Below are 21,236 nucleotides of genomic sequence, written 5' to 3'. Positions count from 1 at the left end.
CTGTTTATAAGTAAGAAGCAAAACAATTATCTCACTGAAACTAAAAAACTTACAACCGTTTATTGAGGAAAACTTGGTTTAATAGAGAAAGTAGTGGTTATTAAGTACTTCATAATTGAAACAAGGGTTGAATTTGAAGGCATGATGAGGACATAAATTATTGTTAAAATGAGGAAGGTTCCATAATGTTCTTTTGAACAACGCCACATAAGAGATAAATGAATCTCTGTCCTCTGTCTCTCTTTCTACGTTTGTCTGACACACACAAACACTAAGCAATTTCGAAGAAAGAAACTCGTTGTGGGTTGTACTCTAAACAATATATTTCGATCCAATTACAATAAACCCATTATACCATTTCCCCTAAAGTTCATCTATTTCACACTTAAAAAGCAACCCACTCACTCTCTCTTCCACTTTCAATCTTAGTTTTTTACATTAGACCACACCTTTCCAACTTTCTGCAATTTCAACCCTGGGTTATGTGGGAAAAAAAAGACTAAAAGCAGTTTTTGACTTGGGCATGTTGATGACAGCACTTTTAGGTGGAATCTTACAAACCAATTATACTTTCTTGAATCTTTCCTTCCACTTTCTTAATTAATTCAACATTCTTTCCTTACATTAAATGTTGTGATAATCTACTAAATAATGGTAGCTCGGTTGGCACGAGGAAACTGAGCAGTTGGGGATGAGAGCATGTATTTGATTCTCTTCAGTACCGTCGTTGGGAGGGATCTAAAGTCTTAATTCTGAAACTCGTCTCGAATCGGACTAATTACGAAGCGATGAACCGATTAGAATATCTAAATTTTTTTGTTGTTGTGATAATCTTTTACACTCCCAAACTGTTGAGGCTCGAAGTTGATGATGAACCCTGGTATTATTTGGGCAACACCAGCAAACTTAATACAAATTACCGTATGTTTGGACTCTCGATAGACTTTTAATTTTTTTTTATTACTTGCCTTTGTTTTAGGATTTTTAAAAGTTAAAATAATTTTATATTTAAATAAAATACATAAAGAACAATTTTAAATAAAAAATTATTTAGATGTTAAAATTAATTAGCACTATATATATATATATATATATATATAAAGGGTTCACTTTTTCTATTGCAGATAAGTTATCTGCAGTAAGTCCAATACGACGTCATTTTGAAGTGGAAATCATAGTGTTTTTATAATTTTAATTTATTTCAGGGTTATTATGGTCTTTATAATTATAATTTTTTAATATTTCAATCGCAAAACGACGTCGTTTTGAAAGTAAATGCATATAACTTATCTGCAGTAACTGTAGAAATATTTTTCTGATATATAAATATATAAAATTTAGGGTTTAATGTTTCTCTGGTAACTGGCATATCCAGTCTAATTTATTCCAGGATCATATTAGTCTTTATTATTATAAAAAAGTTTCTCTCAAAAAATAATATTATTTTAAGGTTGGGAGAAATGAATTTTTGTAATTATAATTTATTTCGGGATTATATTAATCTTTATTATTATAAATTTTTTCTTCCAATCCCAAAATGATCATATTATATATATATGAGATATTTTTTAATGAGTAATTTAATATATTATTAGAGATAATAATAACTTCAGTATGAGCTTTTGTCTAAAAAGAGACCGTATTAAGATTAGCGCAAATCTGTTTCGAAAGAACTCCCAAACGGTTGGGGTATGATTAATCACAGTAATTCTGAGGATGAGAATGAAATGTTATTCATGTCATCGGTCTAATTGTCCAATTCTGATGAGAATAATTTTAGAATTTTAAACACTAAAACATAGGAAAGAGAAGATAAGCATGCCCAAAAAACACCAATCATATATATGTAAATGACGTGTGTCTCATGACAACATCAAGGGTCTTAATCGCTTTTGCATATATTAAAGCCAAAAGCCGTCAATGATTAAGCATTTAATTTGGAGGATAAAATGCATGTTACTTTTTTTTTCCGGAATAAATCACATGTATTTTTTATGGGAGTTAATTTTGTTTGAGCTGGAAACATTCACATTACGGTAAGGCTAGCTCGATATCCTTCACGAGAGAAAATCTTATTCGAATCAGAAACATCTATATCATAGTAAAATTAGTTCTTACAAAAGAGAATTTTTTGCATTCATATTAACTTGAAGCCAATACCTTGCTTAAGATTATAGGTACAAACATAAGTGATGCAAATAAGAACATGGTTATTTCAATTTTGTAATTATTTGTTTAAATTATTTTATTGAATTCAGATACAAACACATGCTATAATTCATGTAGACAACATTTTTTTCCCATCATTGTCTTAACTCTAATAATTTAAAATAGCACTATTTTTTTGTTTTGTTTTCAAAAGCAGATTTCAGATTCTGACCATAGATGCTCTCTTGCGGGGCCGTCCTAGTGTGCGTTTTTGTCTCATATAATTTATTCACATATTTCATTGATGGTTCAAGGTTTGCCCCAAATTTGGCAAAATCTCTTGGATTTGATGAGATGAATGCTGGGTAAGACAATAACAAGTTGAATTTAATTACTTGGTCAAAAGCTAAGGGCCATTGAGGAACAAGTTTTGAAAGCTGCGAAAAATGGATCATTTTCATAGTTGAAGTGAAAAATATACCATTGGAAAAATATACTTCCTCAATGTTTCATTTATATAGTCTTTTAATTCCTCGAAGATGGAATGAAGATTTCTACTAAAGATAAGATCTTATTTAGGAATGATTATCATTTTCACATTAACTGTAAAATAATCAAAAAATTTAAAAGCAGGTAATCTGTTACCATTAAGTTTAATATATCATACATAATTAGCAGGTGATTTGTATAGTGGATGCAGTGTGAGTGTGGCATTGATATTTATGTATTTTTTTTTTTTTTTGATAACAGATATTTATGTATTTTATGTCAAGGTCAATGGTGTAGCGAGGGAGAGGCCACGAAAGGCACCGCTTCCTGTCAAATTTATATTTAGTTGTGTTATTTGTATTGTTTTTGGTCATAGTACGAAAAATATTTTTTTATGTTGTAATCTTTCAATTTATGTATAAAATGTTTTTTTTAATAAATGTGAGGTCCACAATTAATTGAGTCACAATATAAAAATTCAATTCTCATACAACATAAGAAAATTAAAGCCCTATAAACAATGATGGCCCACTTTAAATTCTTAAAAATCTTTATTTATGAACACCATTTCTATTTTTTCGTTTATATAAATAGTTTTACAGAAAAATATTTTTGCAGTTAATGCTGATAAGTTATCTGCATTTACTTTCAAAACAACGTCATTTTAAGATTGAAAGATTAAAAAATTATAATTATAAAGACTATAATAACCCTGGAATAAATTAAAATTACAAAAACACCATGATTTCCTATCTAAAATGTCGTCGTATTAGACTTACTCTGCAGTAATTGCTGAAAAAACGAACCCATAAATAAGAAATACTACATTAGGAATTTCATTTCCCTTCACAAATTTTTTTGGCTCCGCCAAAGTTGTGGTGACTAAAATTAATTTGCTACAGAATGATCTTCAAGAGTTCTGAATATGAAAAAGGTTATTTAAACCGCCATGAGTTCCAATTTGATAAGGAATGAGCCAAACGAATTATGAGTATGCTGGATTTGGTAGGTGCACATGGATGTGTAGATTGCTGTTTGTGGGGTTGAACAGCTTTGAAGATATGCAGTGATGTGCTGAGGAGTGAATGCACATTTGAGAAATTGAGTTGAGGAACAATGGCAGCAGTGCCAGCAGAGACAATAATAAAAGTATGTCCACTAGTGAAACAATTTTGGGTCAAGTGGGTAGTCATCAAACAATTGCGATCCAGCACATAGAACCTTCTGGTGGGAGGATTTATAGTTGAATAACACTAACAATTTTAAGGTATGATGAAATAGATTTTCACCCTATTTGATAGTCTCTGATATCAAGGTTTTTTTTTTTTTTTTTTTTTATTGTGGTATTTTGATGGAAATTTTAGTTGTCATCAGGCCCAGCACTGACGGGTGTTGATTTTTTGTCTACAGAAAGATGTGACATGCTTTCCGCCCAAAAGAAGTTTGGATTATTATTTTTAAATTTTAACTTTGTAAAAGTAATTTTAGGCAAAAATGAGATTGAAAGTAAAGCGATTTTGTTTGAACTTTTTTATCTCAAAAATAAATTTGTGGTAAAATCAACGGTTATATGAGAAAAGTTATATTTACTATCATTTTAATATTACTATTCTTATTATCTGATTGGTTACTGTTGGATTAATTTGAAATCAATAGTTAAAAAATAAAAATTAACAGCGAAACGTACATTTAGGAACAAATTTAATTTTAATTAAAGAAAACCAAACATTTATTTTAATCAAATCACATTTCTGATTTGTATACGTGTGTTAAGAGTTATGGAAATGCTTCTCCAAACATGCAGAGACTAGGTTTAAATATACCTTATCCCTTCAACTCATGAGACCCGATTAACAAATGGTTTGTTTTGGCTATTTAGTAAGATGGACTCTTGCCTAGAACTGTTATTAGTGGTTTATTTGGGTACTATGCAACCACAAAATGGGCTTGTCGGATTTTGTGAAGAATCTACTGTAATGAGCCCCTAAAATTAGAAGGAGCGGGTGATTAGCTACTTTATTTTTTATTTTTATTTTTGTAAATAAAGAGGGGCTAAGCCCCGGAAACAGAAAGAAATTACAAATCAGAAACTAACAAGCTAGACATATTTCTAGTATCAGCAACTATAAGTTCCATCAACTGAGGAGGAGGATCTTTAAAAATCTTGAAATGGAGATTATTAGTCTGCCCAGCTTTAGCTAACCAATGAGCACATTTGTTGTTTTTTCTCTTGGTATGAACAAGATGAATAGTCCAATCTGCTTTTAACCATAATCTCAATCTGCTAGTGACTTGAGAGTCCCTAGGATCTTCATGCTGCTCCTTTAACATCTGGATGGCTTGGCTAGAATCACATTCTAGCTCTATTCTTTTTAATCCTGTTCCCCAAAGCAGTTCCAAACCTTTCAGTAATCCCCATAATTCTGCATCAAGAGGATTGCAGGAACCTAAATTACAATAGAAGCTTCCCAAAAAGGATCCATTGTGATCTCTTAATATACCACCACAACTAGCTTTTTTCATGCCACTAGAAGAAGCTCCATCACAATTCAACTTAACCCACCCTTGCTTGGGGGCTGTCCAAACGCTATCGTTGGAATCACCACGGCGCTGATAAATTCGGGCTTGCAGAATCTGTTGGACAAACATCCAAATTGAAGCCTGTGATTGCTCATCATGACAGAAATGATCTTCATGGATCTCCAAATTTCTCCACTTCCACAAAAACCAACAAGTAGTAAAGAAAATATCCCTCCAGTCCTTCACTTTATAGGAGGACCACATGTTATCGATATTTAAAGTCAACCAATCCTGCAAATTCGAATTCATAAAGGAATTGGGTATCGAACCTGTAAACCAAGATTGCCAAATTTTCCTAGCATGTCTACAATCACGAAGAACATGAATAATAGTTTCCTCATGATTTGGACAACTGGGACAGACATTTGAACCTCCGCTCCACTTACTGGTTCTGCTGCGCACTGAAAGTTTAGCAAGCAAAGTCATCCACATAAACACTTTCACTCGTTCTGGTCCATTCCACGACCAAACTTTTTTCCATAAGCTAGTGTGAACATCTGCTGGGAAGTTCATAAGATTACAGTAAGCGACCTTAACCGAAGAAGTTGAGTGATGATTATTGATCCAAACTAATCTATCCTCCCCATTCCTTGGAATAAGCCTGAGATGATTTGTTACTGCATCAGCCAAATCTGACTCCAGAAATTGATGAACAACTTCAAGACGGAAACCATCATCCACCATGTAATCTGCAATTGATTTCTGACTCTCCTCCCACGGCACCTGATTGCTCGACAACTGCTGCAAATTTTCCTCCCATCCCAACCAGTTATCAGTCCAAAGCTTTACTTCAGAACCATCTGCTATTTCCCATCTAAGACCAGCAAGGAAATTACTCCAACATTTAGCAAGATCACGCCAAAGTTTAGAGTCATATGATTTTGCCTTTATACCTCTCCTTAAGTCTTGACCTCTACCATACTTGGCTACTAAAATCTTAACCCATAAATCATCTTTCTTAGTTAACACCTTCCACGCCAGTTTATGAATATAAGCTTCATTTTGGAGTCGAAGGTTAATTATTCCCAAACCACCTCTATCTTTGGGTTTATACATTTGATCCCAAGCTACTAAATGAGCCCGCCTTCTGCTATCCTGATCTCCCCAAATGAAAGCCCTTTGTATCTGCTCAATTTCATCACAAAATGTTACTGGTAAAAGACCATTCTGCATATGGAAAGAAGGGATTGCAGCAATGACCGATTTCACCAAAGTAACTCGACCAGCAAAAGAAAGGCAATGGCTTTTCCAACCATCCAGTTTTGAACGTATCCTATCCTTGATAGCTCCATAGTCTGCTTTATTATATCTCCCTTGTTTAACAATAGAGCCTAAATATCTGCCAATACTAGAAGTGCGCTTAAAGCCCATTCTGTTGACAATCCTTGTAGCAACTTGAGTATCAGTATTGGGGGAAAAATAAATCAAAGATTTATTTGCACTAACACTTTGCCCCGACATCTCACAAAAGAGATTAATACAATCCATAATCACCTTAGCTTGCTCCATATCTGCTTCCGCAAAGAGAATGATATCATCTGCAAATAAAAGGTGGGATACACTCGGCCCTCTTCTGCAGACTCTAATAGGCTTCCACGAACCCATAGTCACTTTTTCAGCGATCAAGTGGGAAAGCTTCTCAACACACAACACAAAAATATAAGGAGATATTGGATCCCCTTGACGAATTCCTCTCTGAGGAACTATGCAATCCGAAGCCACACCATTTATCAAGACCCTCGAACGATTAGAAGTTATAGAAGCCATTATAACACCAATCATCCAATCAGGAAACTGAACTTCAATAAGCACTTTATAGATAAAACTCCAACTGAGTTTATCATAAGCTTTTTCAAGGTCCAGTTTGATTGCCATTGTACCTTTCTTTCCTTTTACTCTCCCCATAGAATGAACCAGCTCCTTTGCTACTATAATATTATCCTGAAGCTGACGATTTGGCACGAAGCTAGCTTGGTAAGGAGAAACTAAATTCTCCATTGTAAGCTTAAGCCTATCCACAATGATCTTGCTCATACCCTTATAAATGACATTACACAAACAAATAGGCCTGAATTGAGAAACATACATTGGCTAAGGAACTTTGGGGATCAAAGTGATCAGAGTACCGTTGACTTCCTCAATGCTGGAAGGGTTTTCTGCATAATACTTGATATCTCTCTAAATCTGTTCACCAATAAATTCCCAGTTCTTTTTGTAGAATGTCGCGGTATAGCCATCCTCCCCTGGAGCTTTCGAATCTTTCATAGAAAAGAAAGCTCGTCTGACTTCATCTTTTGAAATTGGAGCACCTAAGTTAACAGCAGTCTCATCGCCCACCTTTGGCCAAAGAGTCTGGACCCAAGGACGATCATGGTTTTCTTCAGAAAATAGTTTAGAGAAGTAAGCATTTATTACCCGTGCAATGTTGTGATCTTCTCTAATCAAGTTTCCAGCATCATCTTTCAACTCCAAGATCTTGCTCCTTCTACGTCTAACAATTGTTTTCGTATGATAGTACTTTGTATTCCTATCTCCTTGAGCTATCCAAGTAGCACGAGACTTTTCAAACCACAAAAGTTCCTCCTGTTCTAAAACTTGTTCAAGTTCACCCCTTATCTTGCCTTCAATCTTTTCCAAATGGCTTTTATTCTGCTCAGAAATTGCCCTCTGGATACCTTCAAGCCTACCAATCAACCTGTTCTTCTTATGATGGATATTACCAAACACATCTTTATTCCACTGCTTAATAAGAGGAGTGAAATCACGAAGACTATCAACTGTTCTTTGATCCTGACGCCAGTTTTCCTTGATGAAATTGTTAAAAATTGATGATCCAACCAAAAAGAATGAAAACGGAAAGGGCGTTCCACCCCATCAACTTTGCTTGGCTCTAAGGTAATAAGGATAGGATTATGGTCACTGTTAATACGAGGAAGCACTTGAACCTGGCCTTCATGAAACATCAACCTCCATTCAGCATTGCTACAAGCTCGATCTAAACGTTTAAAGACTCTATCTAAATGAAGAAATCTTGGTCCTCGCCATGTAAATTTAGAACCTATTCCTTCAAGATCAATCATCTTTATATCAGTTAGAAGAGAAGCAAATTTATTACATCTGCTAGTATCAACTGGAGCACCACCACGTTTCTCACTTGGAAAGGCAATTTCATTAAAATCACCTGCAATTAACCAAGGAACCGAGATATCTTCTGATAACTGAAGTAAATCATCCCAAAGTCTCTTCCGAATTTCTTCTCTAGGACTTGCATAGATAACAGTATAAAGAAAAGCTTGATGATCTGCCAATGTAACACGAACATGAATAAATTGATGGGTCTGTTTTAATGCTTGAACCTGACACCTATCATCATTCCATAGTAACCAAAGACCTCCCGTAAATCCATGAGCATCCTCCACTATTGAATTATTAAAACCCAGCTTTTTTATTATCTGTTTTGCTTTTGAACCACTTACTCGAGGTTCAAGAATAGCTGCCACCTCAATCTTATGCCTTCGAACCATCATTTGAAACGTTGATTTGAAGCACTTTTTAGCCGCCCCGCGGCAATTCCATGTAACTAAAGACATTAATCAATGGTAATTTGGCAGGATTGTGGGTCCACTGCCATCCCATTGTCATTGCACTGAGTTTCAGATTCTGAAATCATCTCCACCTCAATATTGAGCTTATGGTTTATTGGGATATGCTTTCCTTTATCTCTACTTGGATCAGGCGCTTTTGGTTGGGACAAGCCATGATCTAAGTCGTTGATATTTTGACCATCCTTATCCACCTCCATTTGATAACAATCTTTGTTATAATCAGCAACAGTACTCCTAGCCACCATGGAATCTCCACCGCTTTTACCTCCAATGTCCTTACTATTATGAATCGCAACTTGCCTCCTCAAGTTCGTTGTATTATTGTTTGAGGTACCTCTGTCAACTATCTTCCCATTTATTTGATTTTCTTTTTCATGACCTGTCGTAATCCCACTTAACGTAAATCGGTTGGGGTGTTCCTGTAATTCAACATTAGGACGGCTTCTAGGGTTTCTGTGTTTGGACCCTTGAGATGTACTAATATCAATATTAACAGGAGGGCCCACCATATTGACGTCATTTATAACAGCATCCGAATTAGTCGCTGGGATATCATGAGTAATATCATCTTCATTAGAGCCCATTAAAGCAGCGTAACGGGAATTTGATTGATTATCAATCATAACCGGCTGATTTGATTGCGGTTGATTACTCCCTTGATTACTCCCTTGATTACGCCTTGATTCCCTTCGAACCGGTTCCTGCTTCCTGTTGTCCGCCATTGGAGTTTGAATTTTTGATCGACGTTGACGTTGCACCACCATCCAAGGACCTAATCCATTTTTCTGAAACTCAGCCTCATCTTTTTTCCCGTCTTGATTTTGCTGATTATCCTTTCCTTCAACTGGTATCTCAGGACAACAATCTTTACTATGTCCATAGCGCCCACAATGGAAACAAATAAGGCCTAAACCTTCATATTTTATCTGTTTAGTTGCTCCGTCCAACACATATTCACCCTTCAAAGGCTGAGCAAGATCCAGTTCCACGCAAATTCGAGCAAACTGTCCTCTTACATGCTCATTAGTTGTCTTATCGATCTTCAACATTTTACCTAGCCAGTTACCAATACGGCGGAAAAAGGCTTCATCATAATACTCCAGTGGGATACCCGGTAATCGCACCCAAGCTGCAATCTTCATCACACTTGCAGCATTTGGTCTAAAAGCTGGCTCCCAACGTCGGAGTGATAAATAATGGCCTAAAATAATCCAAGGACCACCATTTAGAGCAAAAAGAAGATCATCTTTGTTGCTAAATTGCACCACATAGAATCCATTACCTACATCTGTAACGTTAATCTTTCCAGCTCTAGCCCATAGTATTTCAATCTTCTTTTTCATGAAAGCCACTCCTGTATTCCTTCCAAGTAGTTTTACAATGAGAGCTTTTTCCCAAACCTTCAGCATTCTTGTTCTTGCTTTTCTAGTACAACCAAAATGAGTTCTACCATCTTCCTCTGTCCACATTTTAATCCCACCATAATTCACATCCTCTTCCTCCGCAGGTGCACTTTGATCAACATTTTTTTCCAAATTCCAATCCATTCCTTCCCAGTCATCTGTTTCACCATTGTGTTGCATGAGCATCTCTCGCCAAGTCATCTTTTTATTACCGTCGTCAACCATCCAAGATTCATGTCTAGGAACCCTAGACTGTGATTCAGTAAACACCATATCTCCATCTTTATTTCTCTTATTACTCCTACGTAGTAGATCTTCTTCTTCTTTTGAAGTTTGGCCTTCAGTAGCTATATTTTCCTCCATGAAAAGGAAAACCCTAGCAGAGCGTTTTTTGAAAAGGAAAATACTATCAGAAAATTTTTATTAGCTACTTTATTAGTTAGTGCAAATTATTCATAATCTTTTAAATAACTAGTGCAATTTAATGGTTCTCACTCTTCTGATGGGTGCATTTCTTTACACAAGACATGATATGTCGAGTTCCTTTATGGGAGATGGGATTGATGAATCATATAAGTCACTTGGCTTATTATTGCCTTATTGGCTCCTTTGAATCCAATTATTCAAAAAAAAGAAGGTGATCCATTGAATATGAACTTTGTTAGAAATAGGGTCATTCCTTTTTATTAAGGTGAATTTACTAAGAAATATATTTTCTATATTCAAATCTCATATGACTTTTCTTGAAGTTTATTTCAAATATCTTAGGTGGTTACTATAGGTTTGGAAAATAATGATAAAATAAGTAATTTGTCATCATTAATGTAAAGTTCATAATCTATGAGACTCTTTGATTGATAAAGAAAAGCACACATTAATGTTCCTATGTCTATGTCATATGTGTCGTTCGTGCTACTATTCCTATCGTCAGTGAATGCATGATCATATCCATGCTATGTTGTAGAATGCTGCGAAATTCGTATATTAATGTGCCTAGATACAACTTATGCTATACTTGGTAGATTAATGATGCTTCTATTATTTATCACTTCAACAAATTAAGGTGATTTCTATGTAAACTAGGATTCAAGTTTAGGAAGGTGCTATTTTGCTCAGCAGGTGGTGGGTTGCTCTGATACCAATTGTAGGAAATCTTAGATTTATGCGGAAGCGGTTTAGGACCTAGTACATTGGTATGCTTACCGAATCATCCTTGTTTCACAATTACCTCTCGGTGCGCAGGTCTCGTGTAGAATCTTCCCTTGTAGGATTCCTCTTCACGAACAGCTCACCTCAGTGCCGCAGCACGAACAACCTCCTTGAAGCTGGACTGTGGCAGATCTTCCAGACTATCTCTCGAGGAGGATGAGATGGTTGTGTGGGCAACCATTCAGATGATGAACGTCTGCCTCTTGGGGTTTGTTTCTGATGATCTGTTCACCTTGGAGGCACAAGAGGAGAAAACTATGAATATATACGCTTAGGTCTTAGACATAACTCAACCCTAAGCTTCATGGGCTCAAGTTTCACTGAAGCCCAATAGGACTTTAGTGACCAAAAGAGCATATATCCAACAATCTCTCACTTGCTCTTTAAGATACAAACTTGAGTTCGTAAACCCAAGACCATGTAGCCCATAAGCTATCATCATCTGATAATATACCCCATCCCTTGTCTCGAGCTAGCCTGGGGACCTACCATTTGTCATTGATCAAGGCTCCTGATAATCTTTACAAGATTATCTAATTCGGCGCTACTCCACTAAAAGCCCGAACGTGAACTCCAAGATTAATGACCTTTATAACATTAATATGCATTGCCCCTTTATAGAATGTCTATAATTCATTGATTAGTTTTCTGTAACCCAATCAATTATTTATTCCCTTGACTTTGATAATTTCTCTAATGGATTACATGCACTGGCCAGTGTCTTTAATATCCAAGTACCGAAATATATCAAGGGGACATTTCCTATAAATTCCTTGTTGTTTATCTCATAAATACTGATAATCAAATAATCTCACTCCCAAAACACCGAGTTATTGGCCGTCAAAAGATCGGACCTCACCCGTTGGTAAATCAAAGAATGAAGACTATTTAATTATTTATTTAAAATAAACACAGGATTAAGGGCAACTACATAACTATAGTTATCTGGAAATTTGATTCCTTATGACAGAAAGAACAACCTTAATCAAATTTCTCCTTGATCCTTTCAATATGAATGTTAATTCACATCAATATTTTACAATGCTTCGGACAAAATCATTTCATAAAATATTGCAGCCTGAATAAAGTGCCCAACTTTATTTAACGGCTGTGACTCCATTCATCAATTGTGAGAACCTATGATCATGTCCTCCATGAACGTATCCATATGATCATATACTCCACAATTTGATCCGGACCTTTATGTTTGTAAATAGTGCGCAAAATAAATAAATAAAACCTTATTTATGAAATTCAGAAAATTATTTTATTGTTTCATCGTCTTACTCCAAGAGCGCAATGAAACCAATAACTCCCACTTGCTTAATGCAAGTCTGGGATCCTCCTAAGACCCAAAGAAGTAACATGCCTCTCGAACACAAATTCAGGCAAACTCTTAGTAACTGGGTCTGCAAGATCCACCTCTAATGCTATCTGAGTTTAGTGAAAAACTCATAGCTCGAGGTTGATTTTCTTGAGTTAATATCCACTTGAAATAACTGAATTTTTGAAAACTCAGCTTTTCAAGACTCCCACTAGAATATACCAGCATATAATCTCTCGTTCTCCAAAGATACTTGAGTACATGCTTAACAATAATCTAGTATTCCTCTAGGTTCAAAATGGTACTATCTCACTACTCCCACTACGTGACAGATGTCTGGTTTAACGCCCAACATGATATGCGTGAGTCTACCTTTGCCAAAGCATAAGATATCTTGCTCATGCATTCTTCCTTCTTAGAAGTCTTTGGTCACTCCTTAGGAAGATGAATTCCACATCTGAGAATTATAATTCTTCTCTTAGAATTCTCATGTTGAATTTTGGGTTTTGTCAATGTAAGTAGCCTGAGGTGATGCCAACAACTTATTCTTCCGGTCTCATAAGAGTTTTATACCAAGAATATAATTGGCTTCCCCAGTACTTCCATACCAAAACACTAACTTAGCCAACTCTTTATGCTTGATATTACCTCCACATTGTTTCTAATAAGGAGCATATCATCTACATAAAGTACCAGAAAAACTATTGTCTTCCGTTGTATCCTTTACATACAAATACACATCATTCATCAAGGTTCTCTCAAAATCAAAATTTTGATAACCTGATCAAAACTGATGTTTCAAGACCTGGATGCTTGCTTAAGTCTATGAAATAGACTTTCACAACTTGCATATCGTGTGTTCCTACTCATTTGCTATAAACCCTTTTGGTTGTTGTATGTAGATATCCTGACATCCAACTCCCAAAATGAAATCTCATAATTGAGACTTATAGCAACTAAGAGAATCTGGATAGACTCAAGCATGGCGTCTGGCAAAAAATGCCTCCAAGCTAGCTTTGAAGGTTTTCACCTTTCTGTCCATCCTCTCTTTGCCTTTTATGTCCACATGCACCTTGTGGGTTTTACCCCTCTTGGTGTCTTTACTAGGACCGAACGGAGTTGAAATACAAGTATTTCATCTCATTGTTCATAGCCTGAGCAACACTTGATCAACAACATCTTCTAGTGCATTATCGTAACTAGTAGGATCAATGTCACTCAACAAGAAACAACTTGAGAGTTAACAAGGTTCTCTCCCACTACGAATGTACTGCACTAGACCTTGTGTATTTATAGGTAAAACAAAGAGTGGGTCAAATGATGGATCTTCAATTTCTTGAGGATCCGCTTATCCTTGATATTGTTCCTTTACATGTGATACTAATATTTCTACTAGTTTCACTTATATATTATCATGTTGAATTTCCAATCATGGTTCTCTTGTTTGTTCACTTAGAGATATATCTATCCCCTCCTTGAACAATCAAGGGAACAGTGGATGAAGCTTCTAGAGATTCTGGAAATTCTTGATCTGAGATAAATCTCATCAAGAATAACCTAACTTAAGAGCTTATAATTTCTTATCTAGTCCTCCTTTAAGAAAATCATGTGAGTGCTCACTTAGATTATCTTGTCCTTAAGACTAAATAAGAAATCATCCCTAGTTCTCTTAGGGTAGCCAAAAGATATGCACTCTTCCATACAAGATTCCATCTCATTTGACTGTTGTTGTAGGACGTGTGTCGTAGCACCCTAAATCCGAATATGGTTTGATCTGGGCTTGCACCCTTTCCATAATTCTTTAGGTGTCTTTACAACAAACTTTGACGGAATCAAGTTAAGAAGGTACATTTCCTTCTCTTAGGCATCTCCCTTGAACAACATTGACAAAGATGAATAACTGAACATGATCTTCACCAAGTCTAGAAATGTTTGATTTTTGCATACTGCAACTTCATTCAACTAATGCGTTCTTAGAGTTGACAGTTACAAAAACTATCCCCTCTTAAATCAGGTAAGACCTGAACTTACCAGACAGGTAGCCAACACTTTAGTCAGACCAAAGTGTTTTTGATTTGAACACCTACATGCTTTTCTGCCTCAGACTTAAACCTCTTGGAAATTTCTAGAAGCTTTAGACTTATAGCGCACTTGGTTCATCTGTCCCAATCCAGAGTAAACATTCATATAATGAAGTACTCATCACCTCTTATGGTCTGAACGCTAAGTGGTCCACATACTTTAGTATGTACCAGTTCCAGTTGAATAGTTACGCAAACCTTTTTGGCCCTTGTAGGATTGCTTGGCCACTTTACCTTCCAAATAGGACTAACATGTAGCTGTTAGTTAAAAGATTATTGAACTTTCAGTCCCTCTTTTAACTAAAACATGTTTCCTACTTGAGATAATGTGACTCAATCACAAAGGCCAAAGTTATGTTTCATTTGAAACTTTTATTTCTTTGGTGAAAGTTCTTGTTCATCATCCTTTCCATTCAACATAACAAATTTAAAAAGGGTATAGGACATAGGTAATAAAGACTATTTAAACAATGTACCAGAACAAAACAAGACGAAGATGAACTTCGAAATGTAACTGAGGAATCAATTGCATTGTCAAACCATGTTTTAACCAAAACAACTAACAAAAATTGAATTCCTCTTGAAATCCGGAACAAATAAACAGTCACTCAAAACCATAGTCGTATAAATAACTTGTCCTACTGCAAATGCAGACACAAGTTTCCATTTTCAAGCTTAAAATATCTATGTCCATTGCTGACAGGTATGCCATGTTTGAACTACTACAAAGAGTAACAAACATAATCAGTGATTCCTGAATCAATAATTCATTCACTGATCAGGCCTTGATATGCCCATGTCTGGTTCTTTTCATCACCTCTGGGCAATTTTTCTTTCAGTATCCCTTCAGTCTGCACTTGAAGAACTTGCCTTGCGGCTTCTTCATAGCAACTGGTTTGACAACTGATAACCAAGTCATTTTGTTCTTGTTACCACCCTTGGGTTTCCCTTTGGATTTAACAAGACTCTTAGCAAAACCTGCACCGACTGCATTCTGTCTAGCAGAGCTGCTAGACGCAGCAAACATGTCATTAAGAGTCTGAAGCATTTCTACTCCACTCTTAATCATGTACACTTGCTTCTGCAAGTATTTGGAAAGACTGACAATAATATAGCAGCGAACTACCATATCTGCCATTTCCTAATCTGAGAAATGCATCTTAGTTTCCTTAGACGCATCCTCTGCAGGTTGCTATGGCCCTCGCATTGTCAGGACAAATTTTAGCTTCCATGTTTTAGAACAATATCAAAAAAAAAAATTGTTTTTCACTTATTCATAGTTGGTACCATCTAGAGGTTTTCGACTCAAAATCATTTCTAAGATATTTTCTGAAAAACATATAAAGCACACAATTACAAACAAATAATGCAATAAACAAACGAAGTGCGAGTAGATTCTCATAACTACTCTTGTTTATTGTTAACAATCCTTCAGTTTATCTTTACAAGGCTTACGATGGGCAAGTCACTTGTAAAAACCAAAATTGTTATTTGGGCCTTCAGTGCCATTGCCAGAGCCTCGATGGGAGGGTTAACAATTTTACCAAAGTTGAATGTAATTAACCATTGTTTAATTTCAAAATTATCCTTAGTGTCTAAGCATTGCCGACGATGGGCCGTACAATACTTTACTAAAATTTTGAAATTATTAAGATTTAATCTAGTGAAATCTGATTATCCTTATCCGATGGGGCTTCAGCGATAACCATTTCACTAATAAACCCACAAATGGAGCCCGCAGGTTTTAAAATTAATTAATTTTTAAAACCTTCACCCATTCAACATTTTTGTTTGAGAATTTTCATAAGCCCAGTCGAATTCATTGTTTAATTTCAAAATTATCTTTAATAACTTAGTATTATCGACGATGGGCCGTACAATACTTTATTAAAATTTTGAAATTATTAAGGCCCAATAAAATCCAATCATGCTTATCCGTTGGGGCCTCACATGATTATTTTATTGATAGGCCCACAATGCGCCTGGAGGTTAAATTAATTTCTTAATTTAAATCTCCTCCCATAGATATTTAAGTCCAATCTAATAAAATCCAATCATGCTTATTCGATGGGACTTCACATGATTATTTTATTAATGGTCCTATAATGCGCTTGAAGGTTAAATTAATCTCTTAATTTAAATCTCCTTCCATTCAACATAAGCAACATTTTCTAATTTCCAAGAATTATTTAATTGAGAGTATCCTTTGTTCGATTTCAAAAACTATATAAGTAAGAGCGCCGATAAACGTGCACTAAGCTTAACATAATTTTGAAAGCATTAAGGTCCTGAAATCCGGTCACTTTACGTCAGCGTGTGCTCCAAACAATCATGATACATTAATGTTGTATGCAGCGTGTGTTATTCCATGACCATTTCAGAAAACCCACAAATTACTCGCAAAATAAAAGAATTCTCTTAGGAAATTTTCTCTAATTATTTTTCTAGATTTAAATCATCCAAATAGCTGACTTAATTATTAATCTAGATTGCAACAATCATAATAATTATCATTTATGAGGATAATTTGAAATCAAAATAATTTCCATAACGATTATTTGTCTTGATGTTAATTATCCAAAATTAATTAATTCAATTATTAATCTAGATTTTTAATAAAAATCATAATAATTATTAATTAATTTCTTAGGATGATTTAAAATCAAAATAATCCCATAATAACTATCATACTAGTCGCTGAAGACATAATAGCTATTATGCTCATGCAATCATACAAGTTATGCAACAATATGGCACCACCTATTCTATATGGCATGTTATCGCAATAAATTAAATTAAATTAAATTAAATAATACAACTTTGTAATTCGACTTTCGCCTAGCCCATAGTATCGGTCTCAAGCCCCTTTAGGGTTTCATGGGCCCAAAAGCCCAAAGACCCAATCCTTTGGCGAGAAACCCTAGGACGCGAAAGAGGAACCCTAGCCGTCAGGTCTGCCGCGCCGTCACCCGAAGTCAAATCAGGCTGAAACTCCAGGGGAAGGACCGGCACGTAGAGACGAGTGCACCGCAGCCGGAACCACCCAAAAATGTGTCCGGACGCTCCCTCACTCTCCAATTCTTTGTCGGAGAGTGGCGACCACTCTCAGCCGCTTGTGGAGGCGCGTGAAGGGTTCTATGGCGGCGATCCACCCACTGTTGAGTTTGTCTTTCCGTCCTCTTTCCAACCATATATAGATCGCCCCATTCCGAGATCGGGAAGTCCTCGAAAATTCTCCGACAGTACTGACTGCGCATCTTACTTGCGGTTTCTCGATCTTGAACTTTTACAAAATATTTGAAAAATACACAGAAATTCCGAAAATAAATAAAAACAGCAAGGAGGAAACCTAATCATATGGGATTAGCCTCCTTGTTACAAATCGAGAAATACACGAGAGACCCTAACCATGGATTAAAGCATTTTTACCGATTAGAATTTAAACTTTTATGAAAATGAATTATAAAATACACATGCTAGATTCATACCATAATCCTAGAACCCTAGGTGCCACATCTCAAGAAGCAAAACTAATTACATGAATAGTGAAACTAGATTCACATACCAATGTACAGCCAAGGCTCTGATACCAATTGTAGGAAATCTTAGATTTATGCGGAAGCGATTTAGGACCTAGTACATTGGTATGCTTACCGAATCATCCTTGTTTCACAATTACCTCTCGGTGCGCAGGTCTCGTGTAGAATCTTCCCTTGTAGGATTCCTCTTCACGAACAGCTCACCTCAGCGCCGCAGCACGAACAACCTCCTTGAAGCTGGACTGTGGCAGATCTTCCAGACTATCTCTCGAGGAGGATGAGATGGTTGTGTGGGCAACCGTTCAGATGATGAACGTCTGCCTCTTGGGGTTTGTTTCTGATGATCTGTTCACCTTGGAGGCACAAGAGGAGAAAACTATGAATATATACGCTTAGGTCTTAGACATAACTCAACCCTAAGCCTCATGGGCTCAAGTTTCACTGAAGCCCAATAGGACTTTAGTGACCAAAAGAGCATATATCCAACAGCTGCCTCAATATTTTGCTCAGCAGGTGGTGGGTTGCTAGATGACTCAGTACCTTCGTGATTTGTAGTAAACACCCTTACTTTGTTTTTGTTCCACCATTCTTCTGCCTGATGCTCATGGAACCTTCGCTTGCTCCATAAAAAATTATAAAGAAATTCAGAGAGATATAGAAATATCTATATTCTAGAATGAACCAAAAAAGCAATAACTTGAGCGACATGGAAAACCTTTCTGATAATCAAATAAGAACCCATAAACACAAGCTAATATCATCTGAGAATTCAAAAACATATTACTTTGTGATATTAAAATTAAAGAATTTGTCAATGCAAATTTCTGCAACTTCTTTATTTGCTAATGGAAATCATATTACTAATGATCTGCATGCAAATCTAAGACCCAGAAGATTGTTCAAACAATGTAGTTATTATTTTATTTTATGGGTACAAAGGTAATTAATATTTTTGTCACATATACACCTGCATAATCAGATATACAAATGTAATTTTATGAAGCTGTGTAGTATTATAGTAACTATTTCAATCGTAATCCCAAAGCAAACTAACAGAGAAATTGAAAATGTAAAATTTGTTGGACCAACTAGTAAATGCAATACCTGAATCTAACTCGTTTGAAAACTTTGATACCACCATGCTTTACTATTAGAGTCACATAAACACCAGGTTCAAATTGTTCAATGACTTGTGTTTCTCCTTCTCTCCCTGATCTTGAAGAGTCCAGTGATTTTGGATAATTTTCAGAGCTTTGTGGAGGCACTATTGCTTCAGTATTAGGAAAATATTTATTATGGTCCAGGACCACCCAATGATCTGGTGCTCCATCTCACATCATCATTTTTTCCTTTCCTTTTTTACCCTTACTATTTTTTTTTTTTTTTTTAATTTTACCCCTCCATTTACACTAAAGGACCACCTAAAAAATGGTGGTCCCGGACCACAACAAATAATCTCCAGTATTAGATAAAGATGATCTATTACTTTCTTGAAGGACATTTCCTCCATCTTGAGATTGGTCAACTCCTTCAGCTTCATTATTTTCTTCTATTTGGTGTAAGGGCGTGTATTGAGTATTGGTTGAGTGGAAATTTAGTGAAGGATCTCTTGGGAACTCTTGGAGCCTAGGTATGTTGGCTTTGAGGGGCAGTTGAGGTCTTTTGGGTTTATTTGTTTTATTTTTTAATATGTCAAGGATATGTTAGCCATGGTTATCGTGTCACTGTCATCACTTCTCGTTTGCATTTACTATTATCGGTTACTGTAATTGCTGGATTCTGTGATATTAATACAAATATAATGGTTTGGTGTTATTTCTTTGTTGTCATTTGTTGTTACATTGTTGGGTTCCATCAATTTGGTGTAAGAGCACTTCCGAATTAGGGGTGGATTTGGTCCATATCTAAAAAAAAAATATGGAGAAAAAATTGGAAGTGGTGGAGCGATGAATGGGACGAGTGGAGGAAAAGATGGGAAAATTAGGAGAGTCTATTCATCAACTAAGGGAAACGATTCTATATTTTCTGGAACAATTAGAGCGTGAAGAAAAAGTAGTAAAAGTAGAAGAAGAACTCGCAGAACCTGAACTTGAGAAAGAAGAAGAAATGAAAAACAATGAAGATGCACGTTATACATATATAAAATCATTAATGTAGCTTCAACAACAACTTAGCTTTTGGATTAAATTGGTTCTTTACATTGTATCAAAGTCTGGTTGTCTTAGGTTCGATCCTTGCTGCCCCTTATTTTTTTTTATGAAATTTCTTAGGAGAGATAGGATGGGCCTGATGCATCATCCACCTTTCAAACCGTTGATTTTCGTGCATCCAATGGTTAATATTTAGGAAGTTATATGAATTAATTAATATGAATTAATTATTAATTACACTATAAATGACAACCGATGATTTCCGTCTATTAACGGTTGAGATGCAGTGTAAGACTTATTAACCTTACACCGGTGTAAAAAGATCATGCCTCACACACACACACACACATATATATATATAGTGATAGGTTATTCTGCCTACTCTTATTTTGCCTACCCTTTTATTACCGTTCGATGTATATAGGTTATTCTGCCTACCCTTTTATTACCGTTTGATTACGATCTCATCCAACGGTCGATATTTGCGATATAAAATAAACCATTTTCCCCCTTTTCTCTCTTCGTCAGCGACCAAGATAAAAAATAACAAGAAAATCGACGAAAAACACATACGACTATCAATTAAAAAACCTCACTTATTTTACCTATCTCTAAACAAAATATCTTCAAAATTAAAGGCCATCAGAGAAAGAATAATCGAAAATAGTCCATATAATTCTATAAATCTTAAATATGAGACAATCAAAT

The 21,236-nt window shown here is 35.6% G+C and overlaps 1 protein-coding gene across 1 annotated transcript; it reads right to left on the bottom strand.

The window, feature by feature from the left end:
• Positions 1-7,395: 7,395 nt before the first annotated feature.
• Positions 7,396-8,741, bottom strand: LOC133302092 (uncharacterized). Its single transcript, XM_061501819.1, has 2 exons — positions 8,157-8,741; positions 7,396-8,022 (listed from the first exon to the last, which is right to left on the bottom strand). The coding sequence occupies exons 1-2, from the start codon at positions 8,739-8,741 to the stop codon at positions 7,396-7,398; spliced, it is 1,212 nt and encodes a 403-aa protein (XP_061357803.1).
• Positions 8,742-21,236: the final 12,495 nt, after the last annotated feature.

This window comes from Gastrolobium bilobum, unplaced genomic scaffold (assembly GCF_033153095.1).
Source record: "Gastrolobium bilobum isolate Gb01-03AN ecotype WA unplaced genomic scaffold, APGP_CSIRO_Gbil_v1 utg36412, whole genome shotgun sequence".
NCBI classification, from domain to species: Eukaryota; Viridiplantae; Streptophyta; class Magnoliopsida; order Fabales; family Fabaceae; genus Gastrolobium; species Gastrolobium bilobum.
This window is presented reverse-complemented; position numbering and strand designations above follow the sequence as displayed.